At 48.5% G+C, this 12,369-nt stretch overlaps 1 protein-coding gene and 1 long non-coding RNA gene across 2 annotated transcripts; one reads left to right on the forward strand and one right to left on the reverse strand.

Moving 5' to 3' along the window:
- Nucleotides 1–171: 171 nt before the first annotated feature.
- On the reverse strand, nt 172–10,442 carry LOC108505854. The gene is made up of 7 exons (XR_001877605.1): nt 10,191–10,442; nt 9,831–9,953; nt 5,366–5,474; nt 4,895–4,982; nt 4,119–4,198; nt 1,140–3,280; nt 172–998 (listed from the first exon to the last, which is right to left on the reverse strand). It is a non-coding gene; the product is annotated as an uncharacterized LOC108505854 (long non-coding RNA).
- Nucleotides 8,709–11,945, forward strand: IL10 (interleukin 10). The gene is made up of 5 exons (XM_017832266.1): nt 8,709–8,912; nt 10,232–10,294; nt 10,580–10,732; nt 11,344–11,409; nt 11,699–11,945. Exons 1-5 carry the CDS (start codon nt 8,754–8,756, stop codon nt 11,789–11,791), a joined length of 534 nt encoding a protein of 177 aa, XP_017687755.1. The 5' UTR covers nt 8,709–8,753; the 3' UTR covers nt 11,792–11,945.
- Nucleotides 11,946–12,369: the final 424 nt, after the last annotated feature.

A 12,369-nucleotide genomic window follows, 5' to 3' on the forward strand; every position in this document is an offset into this window, starting at 1 on the left:
AACTAATGGAATCATGGAAGGGTTTGGGTTGGAAAGGACCTTAAAGCTCATCTTGTTCCACCCCCTGCCATGGGCAGGGACACCTTCCACCAGCCCAGGTTGCTCCAAGCCCCGTCCAACCTGGCCTTGGGCACTTCCAGGGATGGGGCAGCCACAGCTTCTCTGGGCAACCTGTGCCAGGGCCTCCCCACCCTCACAGGGAAGCATTTTTTCCTAATATCCCATCTAAACCTGCTCTCAGCTTGAATCTATTTATTTCAGCAAGATTTCCCAGTCAGAGAGTGATATTTTCACGTTGGTTTTTAACTTTTTTTCCCCACCATGTGAAGCAAATCGGTTATTTCAGCAAAAATTGAGGCACAGTTGCCTGAAAAGAACTTCTCTGCCTTTGAAAGTGAACAGAAAGACCCAGGAGAGAACAATGTGAAGCCCAACACCCCATGGCAGGATTTGCACCAGCCTCCAAATGTGTATTTCAGACTCAGATCTGCCAATGAGATTGGCTTAATGAATGAGGCTTTTGCAGTTTCCAGGAGGTTTCAGAAGCTTTTTGATGTGGCCATCTGATATATTAGCAATGGCTCTGCTCTTAGAACACACCATACCCATGTTCAGAAACTGCTCAAGTGCAGTCAAGACTTGCCTGAGAAGTGCCCGTGTTGGGAGGACCAACATTTCACCAAGAAACGAAACTTTCTTGAGAGGTCTTTCCCAGGGAGAGAGCTGTGATCACTGAGTATGAAAAGTGCTCTGAGCAAATCAAACTTCCACTTTTCGAAGCCACGAGAAGCCCCCATGAACATCTTCCCTGCAGACTTTACATTTGTTTGCTGTGCCTGCTTCTAATTTTAAACTTTTTTTTCCCCCCTCTCTTATATTTAGCGCCGCAATCATAACTCACATTACCAGGCATCAGGCTGCTCCACTTGTTCCGGGCATTCCCAGGCTCCTGTGGACACTGTGGATAGAGCAAGTTTGCCCCTTGGAAAGGGGCCAGCCTAAAAGAGATAAGGAACCAAAGAGGAGACAAAAATAAAATTAAGCAAAATCAAAGAAAATAGGTGATTCCAAGAGTAGAGATTTTTCACAGTGAGCCTGGAGATGCCCAGTTGAACCCCGTGGATGCCTCCATGACTCACAGAAGAGCTTGTGCAGGCAGCTCTGGGGGGCTGTTCCTCACCAACAGGCTTGTCTTGGGAGAAGACTTGTCAATATTTAGAAAACCAAAGCTGAAGTTCTTTGCTTTGGAGATAACACAGTCACAGAAAACAGTGTTGGCTATCAGGGGCTGCCTGCAGCACGTGGAGATTCACAAAGAACAACAATCCCGAAGGACAGAACAACATGTGCCAGAGATACCAGGGCTGACACGACAGCAGAGCAAAGACTGCTGTGCAGGAGCCACAGGGGCTGCTTTGTGGTGAAATGTCCCCCCAGAGCCAGAGCTTTGCATGGCGTGGCTTTCCAGATTTCCAGATTATTCTCAGAAGGGAAGAGGAACATCCTTCACATTTGGTGCTGCTGTGGCTGTCACAGGAGCAACGACAGCAGCAGCACCAACACTGCTGGGACCAGCACAGGGCTCTGGGCAGCTCGTGGCAGATGCCAGACCACGGCCTGCTGAGATGCACATACCCATCACCCAGCTCCTGTATTCGTCCCACCCTTGTTTTTGGAAGAGCTAAACACTGGTGTGACAGCCGAGGTCAGGCAGGACATTTCACAGGATCATCCAGGCTGGGAGAAACCATCAAGATCACCCAGTCCAACCATCAACCATAACCATGATCACCCCCAAACCATATTCCTGAGTGCCTTTTGACAGAAAACCAGGCTGTGCCTCAGGCTGGAGCAGGTGATGAATCCAACTGTCCCACACAGCAGCCGGGTTTGCCCCCGAGGGTGAAACGTGCTGACAGTGCAGGCAACAAATGAAGCCTGAGAGAGGAGAAACTGAGAGCTGGCTGCCATCAGCTCTGGCTTTGAATTCTCTGGGGAGCAAATGAATCACTCCACTAGCCAGGCAGAGCTGTCATAGATTTAGCTTTCACCAAAACCGAAACTCGTGTTTCAGTAAATTGGCCGTGGATTCACGACGCAACCCGGAGCCGGGTTTCGGTTTTTGGCTGGGTTTGAATCGTGCCCGTCTCAATTTCACAACCAGGAGGAGCCAAAGCTGGTTTCACTGGGGCTGGATGCACGTGAACACACACACAGAGGCACCCAGGGAGCCCTGCTCCAGCTCTGGGGCAGAGAGAGATCAGGAATAAGAGACACCTGGCACCTCACAGCCACTTGGCTCCACTAATTCCTACATTATTTGATAAAACAACCAGCAAAAATGAGAAAAACCGGGAAAATTGGCCACTGTTTGCTTCTAGGCATGAATTCTTGGAAAACCAGGCTACGAGGCAAGGTTAATTTTTCCAGAGGTTCATTCTCTTACCAATTCCCCTGAAAAGCTCTGCCTGACCCTGGCACACGTGGCTCCACCAGCCTGGCCTTCTGCTAACCAGTGTCCTCTGATCTCGGTGGAAAACTGAAGACTTGGTCCCTTGCAATGCATTTCCTCACTGCACAACCCCTTTTGGTCATAAATATAAATCAGGGCCATTGCAAGGCCTTAATTTGACTTCGTATTTCCAGCGGACACTCTCCTGGCCACTTCTGAGGAGTGGGAGATGAAGTGCCCATCTCTCCTTTCCTGACAGGCAGGGACAGCCAGCAGAGTAAGTTCCCTTCAGATCTCTTAATTTCTTCTTTTTTTTTTTTTTTAATCTCCTTATTTTTAAACACTGTTTTCAGCGAGAGGGGTTTTCCACCACTCAGCTTCATCTTCCACTTCCTGGTTACAGCCCTCAGAAGCAGCAGGGAAAGCAACAACCAAAATAGTCACAAGTGCCTGATCCTGTTAATGAAGTGAATCTTCCTCAGACTTCCACGAAAAGATAAATCCCTGGCAAAGTGCTGAGGAAGCTCAAGGAGACCAGGGCTGAGCAGCAGTGGAGCAGACACCTCAGCTCCCCTGGAGAGCAGCAGGGGTCATACCCCTGGGAGCAAGAGGATTTTGGGAATAGCTTTTCAGTGTCTGAACTCTACTGCTTTCATAAGTCAAGTTCAGCCCTCATGGCAGGGGGGAAGTTAGAAACAAATGATCCTTAAGGTCCCTTCCAACTCAAAGTATTCTATGATACCATGGTGTCTTTGGGTCTCAGTAGCTAAGATGAAGTGATTAAGATACTTGGCAGGGGAAACAGCCAGGTTGGATCACCTGCTCCCTCTGGAAAAAAAAAAAAAAAAACAGAATAAAGGAGAAAAAAAAGAAAAAAAGAGAAAACAGAAGGGAGATCTGAACACGTGGAGGTAGAATGTTTTAAACACCACATTGTAAAGCCTCTGAAAAGCACATCTGATGGATCATTTTTTAATAAATGATTTTGGAGCAGAAAGACATGGGAAATCCCCTGGCAGCCCTGGGGATGCTGCAGCATCCCTCGAGCACCAGGCATGACCCACCAGCACGTGCAGCATCACCATCCACGGCACGTGCTCGTCTGCAACTTGTGGGGCAGCAAAGAAAGCCCAGGATTTCTAAACCCACGGCGTCAGCTGCCTGGCACCACACAAAAAACCACCCCTAAACCCCACTGGGTGAGTGGCCCAGCCTGTTGTTGGCTCCAGGGCGAGGGCCTGATGCTGCTGTGGAACGTGAGTGATGCTGGCTCTGTAACTCACCCCAGGGTCATGTTGTGCTTTGTCTTATCTGATTTCCCAAACCGTGATAAACCAGTTTCTGTCTTGTGACCCTTCATCACTAGAAGTGCTTTGTATTTGTGTTATTGGTCAGGGTGTTGGTGCTACATCATGACAAAGTCAATATTCTCCAGAAGATCCACCTCCCCCCACACCCCCCAGTAATACCAAAACTAGAGAAAAGAAACTCCTCAAAGCAGCACTTGTGCAATGAGCTGCCCAAGGGAGGAGTTGCTCAAAGTTGTTTCTGTAGAAAGCCCAAAAAAATGAAGGCAGTGCATGTGATATTTGGTTAATGGATTGTAGATTCAGGGGGGTTTTTTGGAATACTTTTACACTCTTAACTTACCTGCAAACAAACTCACCCGAGACAACCTCGTCCATCCTCCCTGCTCGCTCAGAGCACACGCTCCTCACTCCAGTGCTGAGATCCCCGTGGATTTCTCTAAGGACACAAACAGGGCTGTGAGCATCAGAAAATTCCTGTCAACAGCTGATTTCAGGAGAAAATAAAAGAGGTGAAGGATAATAACACCTCTGTTTGCTTTGCAGAGTGGGAAATAGCCCCATGTGGCCGAGGGCCTGACGCTGCATCAATGGGCTCATCAGAAGGCCCAGAGACAAGAGGGTCTTGCAGCAGCACTGACCTCACCCACAGCTCTGCACACCCCTCACAGAGTGACTTAAAATGGAAAAAACACATGTAGAACTGGGAATAAAGCACAGCTCACTCTCCTAGGTTGGCAGAGGGCACCCTGGAATTCCAGGGTGGGGTATTAAACAAGGATGTTACTCAATCTCTGCCTTAAGATGCAGCAGAATTCCAAATATTGTGAGTTTGATGTGTGCAATTACAAAAGTGCAAACATTTCTCAGTGAAGTTAATCACAAAAACACTGAATCTACAGATGGGAGCAAGTCTCCATCACCTGATTTTTTCATGTGACACTTCCAGCCTGATTTAGATCAAATTGAAGTTCTGGACTTTCTAAGAACTTCTTATATAAGGCTCTCTCTGTGTCATACTATAAGTCACAATAAAGTCATGATAACATCTTCCATTCATGATTAATAACACTTGAATGTTACAAGATAAACCAGTGACATGGGTTAAATTTCCAAAGAGTAATCTGGGATTTACCTGCCGAGGTCGACGTGAGTCACGTCGCAAATTCTGACAAGGGTGGTAGAAAGCAGGTCTCCAGATGTGAAATATCCAACGTCATGCCCTGCCAGCACAAAAAAAACTCTTGAGGAAAAGAAAACCAGACAGTCCAGTTGATGCTTCATCAGGAACTGTTAGTCATCAGTGGAGATGAGAGAGAGAAAATGCCAGCGCTTCAAAACTGTTCTTTGCACAAGGTGAATGAAAGGCCACCCAAGCTTCTGCTTCCCCCAGGGCAGCACTGGCAGCAGATCTTCCAGATCTGAAGGGATGAGAAACGGGGGAGTTTTTGAAAAGGAGAGAAAGATTCACACCACTGTGACAGCCTGGAAATCTAGGGGGGCCCTCTGGGTTATGTCTAGAGCAGATAGTGCAGAAAATCACAGAATCACTGAGGTTGGAAAAGACCTCTGAGATCATCAAGTCCAACCCGTGACCGATCCCCACCTTGTCAACCAGATCAGAGCACTGAGTGCCATGTCCAGTCACTCCTTAAAGGCCTCCAAGGATGGTGAGACGTCTCCAGGGATGGTGTTACACAACACACAATGTCCCTCTGCCCAAGAGCAATGACAGAGACCAAGAAGGCAAAAAAAAAAAAGCAAAAATTTACCACCTAAAAACTTGCCCACTTAAGAAAAGCCCCTTAAATAAGCAGGGTGAGGTGCCACCCTGCTCCAGAGGACAGGACCCTGAGGATTTCCAACCCCCAGCCCCACCAGTGCAGCCTCACCCAGCACAGGGTGCCCAGGATGATGCCCAGGACAAATCTGTCCTCGTGCCACGCTGTGGGGGAAAGTATTTGCCCAAAGGCCTCTGTTTTAGTGAAGAAACAGCATTCTGCTGCCCTGCTGTTTCCTGTGAACCTGCCGCTCTCAGAAGCTTGTGGGAGGTGGGTAAAAGTGCACGAATGGCTTTTGAGTAACACATTTTCCTTCCTGAAATCTTCTTGGCAAACATGAAAGCTGTTTCCTAAAGGTTTAGAAGTACACCCACATCCCCCGGACACTCTTTAGGAAAAGGTGCTTTATTCATTCATGAAGCAAGGGCTGTAGTAAGTGCAGAGTCAATGCCTTTCCACAGCAGTAAGCAGAGAGTGAGTCAGAGCGAAACTGCACCGTCAAGATCTCTGACGTGGCGAAGGAAACACAGGTAAACACAGCAGAGAATCACCCTGCCCAGGCCAGAGTTTCCTTTGTGGAATGGGCACATTCTGGCTTACGCTGGTAGCGACCAGAAAACACAGAGCAGGTTCCAAAACAGGGAGGAGGGGACGGCGCGAGGCCGAGGAGCGCCCGGAGCGCGCCGGGCGTCAAACGAGTGACTTCACGGAGAGCCACGGGCTGCTCAAAATAAGAGAAGTTTGGAAATGAGCACTCAGCTCCCGGGCAGCATGGAAGGAGGCTTCTGGTGCTGCTGCAGCACCAGCTCCTGCTGATGCCAGGGGGCATTCCCAAAGCCTTGCATCCCGTGAAAACACCAGCACCTCAACCTGCAGCTGAATGTCCACTTTGCTGCAGGGGACCCGTCCAAGCTGTTGTTCTGAACAAACTGAACTGTGAGGTTGAAGTTTACCAATACCTTGGCATGGCAGAATTTGCACATTAATAATTTTGAACTGCTAGAATTTTATTCTAGAACGGACAGGCTGTAATATGAAACTTAAATCGGATTCTGTTCACACACTCGTTACCTCATGCTTACATCCTGAATGTTCAAGCAGTTCATACACTGTTTAATTAAGTCATTGCACGGTGACTTAATGTAGGTCATCACACCCTTGTAGGGTGGGAGACAAGGATTTTAGAATTTAGAATTTGGAGGGAAGTGCCTGGGGCTGCATCCTTCACCCGAGGGAGGGGGTTTAGCTCCAGGATTTGGTCCAGCACACTGGCTCCTGCCAACATCACACTCAGTGACTTTATGTATCAGCCTCAATACCCTGATGAAGCTTAAACAGCTGTCCAGCTCTTGGCACTGAAGATTTATTGACCCCTGGCAGGTTCAAGTTAAAGCAAAGGAAGCAAAAACTTTCCCCAGGGAAAAGTGGGATCCTGCCAGTGAAAATCGAGCTTAAAACCACCGGGTTTTGTCCGAGCCTTCTGCCCTTCTCCTTTCTGGTCCTTCTGCTGCCAGCCAAGGGGAAAAAACAGGTGGCTGAGCTAGGACAGGGAAAGAAAAATGGGTCACCAAAAACATGACACACGCCGTGATTCAGATGCACTGTGAGCCTGCAGTGATTCATGGGGACCTCGCTTCCCCAGCGCCCCTGGAAGAGGCACCAACAACCAAAAAACCCAAATCACAGCCCAGGATCCCACACTGTCCCCCTCAAACCCTCCAGTTACTGGTGTTTCATCCCCTTTCCCCTGACTCACACATAAGCACACCGAACATTCCTCTCTCTTACTTGTAAAAATAAACAAAAAAATCTCAGTGTACAAAAACAAACAATACTTTGCATTTTTCCAGCATTTTTCTTGCAACAGGTTCCTAAACAGAGGTCTGGAAACTCAACCTGAAGGAATCTCAGTGTGATGGAGGAGATGAGAATTTAAGGGATTTGTCCCCTGCTGGAGGCAGGCTGGGAAGAACAAACTATTTCGAAATAGCATAAGAGATTTTAAATAAAACCCTCTGATTTTAAGAAAGCTAAATTTATTTCCCCTTTCACTTTCTTGGATACCAGATTCCCAAATTAATAAGTGAAATCTTTTATCACAAGGAAGTGTGGAGGGGGTGTGTGGACTGATTTATATGGAAAGAGACCAGAAAAGAGAGGGAAGCGGAAAACAAGGAGACGTCAGAGGAATTATCTCCAGCTCTGAAGAGGCAACTTTATCAGAGCTGGGACAATAAGTCCCAGTTAAGACAGGACACAGAGTCTTTAGAGCCAGCACGGGATTGCTTGGATGGGGCTTCTGTCCATTTCTAGGAAATGAAATGGGATTTAAGAGCCTGAAATATGGATATTCATTACCTGCTTGTGCATTTTAACCCCATAAACCAATGTTAAAACAGGGGCACAAACTCTGTTCTGGGGGAGCCCAGAGGGACTGGAGCAGCCACATCCATGGCTGAGCTCTTCCACAGCATCCCCACCCATCATGGAACTGATCCCATCAGCATCCAGACACTTTACCAGCTAAAATTTGGGAGAGCAGCCTTTGAGCTTGAAAACTCACGTGGGCTTCAGCAGACACATGCATTACCTGAAAAAAAAAATAATCTAATTAAAAATGAAGATTTCAGATGATTATGTGTATTTGCAGATTAACTTTCAAATGCCAAAAAAGGAGGCAGTGTGTTTGTACAGGTTCACGAAAAGCAAAGCTGCTGAGTGATGCAATGCTGCAGGTTTCATACAAAGATGTAAAAGTAGCAACACTTTTTTTCATTCCAAGGATAGGACATTCATCTAAATATAAAAAGTGACTGTGAGAATAAAGAATTAACCTCACACAGCACCTTGGCTTCTTCATGTGTCTGCAACTTTCCTCTTCAGCTGCATTTAAATTTACAAGAAACAAGTAATGAAAAAAAAAAAAATTGCAGAGTCTAAGCACAAAAGAATTGATGGGGTGTGAGGAGAGGAGGGAGGTCAAGAGAACAGGAAACCCAAGTTGACGGGAAACCCAAGTGACATTTGGGTTTAATGAATGACTTAAAACCCCAATATTGCTCGTCAGGAAACGGGGGAGAGGAAATGGAGCCATTTTTTGAGAGTATAAATGAGGGGCTCCATCAAGGTGAAAGCTGCAGATCTGGCTTTATACCCTCCTGTGAAATCCACCCGAGAGCTGGACCAAGAGGGAAGCAGCCCCTTTCCCACAGCATGAGAACCTGCCCCAGCTGCAAAGCCATGCCCATCCTGCTCCTGCTGCTCCTGGCTGCCGGCACCCGCTGCCAGCCCTCCTGCCTGCACTTCCCCCAGCTCCTGCCTGCAAAGCTCAGAGAGCTGAGAGTCAAGTTTGAGGAAATCAAGGACTATTTTGTGAGTATCACCCCGCTCCTTTCTTCGCCTCTCTGTTTTTGCAAAGTTCAGTGATTTGGAGGGGAAGAGCTTCCTCTCTGCAGAAATGATTTAGCGCGCGCGTTGCGTTACGGGTGAGCAAGAGAAGTTCGGTTTCATTGCTCGCTGAGAGACAGCACACGAGGGTTTTCTTCCTAGTTTTAGTTACAATGAACTCGAGATTTCATAACGAAGCTTTGCGAACCTTAGCAGCCAGACTTCCCGCTAAATTCAATCCCACCGAGTTAATCACCGGATTACACAGGAAGGAAATTGTCCTTCCTTCAGGGCAGTGAGGTCCAGCCTCGCCTCGATGCTGGGTGAAAAGGGAAATCTTTTGCGACAGGCTTTTGCTTTGAAAGGACCACAAAAGCGTGCACAGGGTGTTTTATGGCTGGAGAAACTCCACAGTAACTGGACACCTGCTTTGGTGTCTGTGCAAGGTCACTGCTCTGCTGAGAAAACAGCACAAGATGCACTCAGAGCATCTGTCAGGGCATCAGTACTGCCAGAGATGGTTGGTCACATCTTTGTTACTGTTTTGGTTGATGTCAGTGTGTTTTAGCAATAAAACAAGGTAATTCTCCAGATGAAATCTCAAACTAATGTCATGGCTTGTATTTATTATCAACTGAGTGCAGCCAAGACTGCAGATCTAAATCTTGCTGTAAATCTCCCAGATAACATTTGGAAGGAGTATTTTTAACCTCTCAGGACAGCTTTTGAATCCCTTGGTGCCATGGGGTCATTCTTTGTGTGGTGCAAGCCCACCCCACTGCAGCTCTTTGGTCTTTCAGAGCTGCTGGTGCAACAGAGGCACCACGAGAACAAACTCCCTTTTTCCCCATCAACTGGAGACTTACAGAGGTAACAAAACCTGGGGGATTAAACCCTCCTGACCTGGCAGACAGGCTGGGGTGGCTCCCAGGGGCTGCCATTGCTTTGACACCTCTCTGGAGAGCGTTGCAGTCTCCAGCAGCACTCTCAGACAACACCCCGAGCAGCCGAAGCGAGTGTGTGGCACTGGTGGCAGAGAGAGGAGTTTCACATCGACAAAATCAATATCACTAAAGATTGTGATTTCATTGTCTTCCTGTCCTGACCCAGCAGTCCTTGTGTTGCAAGATTATGGACCCAAGAACTGGTGACTCCTGTTCCTGGTGTCACTGTGCTCTGCACACACGTGTGCTGCAGGGAGAGCACAAATGCAAACGAGAAAAGGATCAGTTGATTAGACAAAGTGAAAAGAGTGTTGATTACCTGCCGAAAAAGGCTCACATTTCCATTGCATCCTCCCACAGCAATCAAAAGATGACGACCTCAGCATCCAGCTGCTCAGCTCCGACCTGCTGGATGAATTCAAGGTAAGAATCACAGCTCTCGTGTCTGAGTCCCTGCTCCTCCTCCATCCTTCGGCGGGTGTTTCCTAAGAGAGGAAGCAGCCTGGAAATTGGGGCATTTCCTAAAGTCGCGCCAGGACAGCTCTGCAGCCCCGCAGTGACTCGTGTGCCCGCGGCGGGGCTGCCGCGGCTCCCCCCGCGCTGCGAGGGCTCCGACCGCCGGGGCGACTTGGATTTAAAATAACACCCTCACCCGTCGGTGCCGGTGGCCATCCCCCCCCCCAACCTGCTTCCCTCCTCTCGCCCCAGGGGAGCTTGGGCTGCCAGTCGGTGTCGGAGATGATGGGGTTCTACATGGAGGAGGTGCTGCCCAGCGCCATGAGGACCAGCACGCACCACCAGCAGAGCGTGGGCGACCTGGGCAACCTGCTGCTGAGCCTGAGGACGATGATGAGGCGCTGTGTGAGTGGGGCTCAGCGCCACGGGGACAGTCCCAGAGCAGCAGGAGGGCGGGCAGAGGGTCCCCAGGGGCAGGGTGGTGGGGTGGTGTAAGGGTGGAGGAGCAGGGATCCAGGCAGGCAGGAGCTGGCAGGGCACACAAGGATGGGGTTCCTGCTCACCAGGCTTGCATTAGTCAGTGATGATGCCCAGCAGCACCACTTGCAGGTCCTGCACAAGAGTCTGGCTGAAGAGACAAGGGGAGGGTCTGTCCTTTACCTGGGTGCTGGAGCCACGTGGCTCTGCGATGATCCCTCCCAAACTCCCACCTGGTGCAGCCACGAGTCCATCTCCGGAGTCAGACGGGATGAATCCTGCCCTGGGCAGAGAGCTCCTCACCTGGGGCTGGCAGCAAGGGCTGGGGGCGGGCTGGGGGTCCAGGCTCGGGTCACACTTTCAGCAGGGCACGGCGCTAAAAAGCTCTAATTGCTGCCCCAGAGAGCTCCGTGGCCACAGAGGGGGAAGGGGAAGGTGGGGAACGGCACTGGGGGGGGGCAGGAGGACGGGAGAGCCAGAACCACACCCCGGGCAGGAAACCCCTGGGGCTGAAGCCGTTGTTTTTATCCCTTCTGCAGCACAGATTCTTCACGTGCGAGGAGAGGAGCAAAAGCATGAAGCACATAAAGGACACGTTCAACAAGGTAAGGTCCTGCTCACGTGGCTGCACCGAGGGGGAGGAACTCGCTGTTCCAGCAAGACAGAGATCTTACTGATGGCTTCAGCTTAGGAGGGACAACCCAAAAAAGTCTTTAATGCGTTAATACCTAAGGCAGAGGAATCCAGAGGGTGGTGCTCGAAGGAGGAGCTGGTGGGTTCCCCCCGGGAAGTTGGGCAGAGAAGCAGGAGGAGGAGGGAGGAGAAGTTGTGCAGTGATTGTACATCACAAATATCGTCACAGTCCCTCTAAACACGCTCGGCTTTCACCTGCAGATGAACCAGAACGGGATCTACAAGGCCATGGGAGAGTTTGACATTTTCATCAACTACATCGAAAAATACTTGACAATGAAGAGAAGGAACTGAGGACACCCCTGGCTCTGCCTTTTCCACACCAAATCGTGCTATTTGTTCAGAAATCAGGCTGCAAGAGCTTAAATTATCTCAGGGTTCAGTTATGGGTCAATAACTTCCAGTTCACTATTGTATTTAAAAGTTATTTTTTTAGAATTTAATATTTATTACTTTTAATACCTCAGTGTTAATGTTTACAATACGTTTTGAAGAAGAGCATGAGCTTGGAAAATACTATTTATTGTTCAATATTTTAATACTGTTTATCATAGTGCTACTTTATTCATAGCTTCCAAACACCCAAAGCAGCATTTTTCTGGAGAGCAGACAATGGAGAGAGTTTATACCAAGTGAAATTCCACTCCTGGTCAGGAGGAATTCCAGCTCTGAGATGAACAAAATTTAAGCAAATTACACTCTCCTTATGTTCTATTTCTCTATTTATTTATGCAATCAGATGTTTTTATGTTTATGAAGGGGAGGACCTGTACTCCCACAAACACAGCAACAGCTCAGTTAATCTACCTCTAAACTTCAACATATAGATTAGTCCAGATTAAAGGAAAAAAACAAATAGTAGTGGGAATTAA

Source organism: Lepidothrix coronata, unplaced genomic scaffold (assembly GCF_001604755.1).
Source record: "Lepidothrix coronata isolate B3197 unplaced genomic scaffold, Lepidothrix_coronata-1.0 Scaffold199, whole genome shotgun sequence".
NCBI lineage: Eukaryota > Metazoa > Chordata > Aves > Passeriformes > Pipridae > Lepidothrix > Lepidothrix coronata.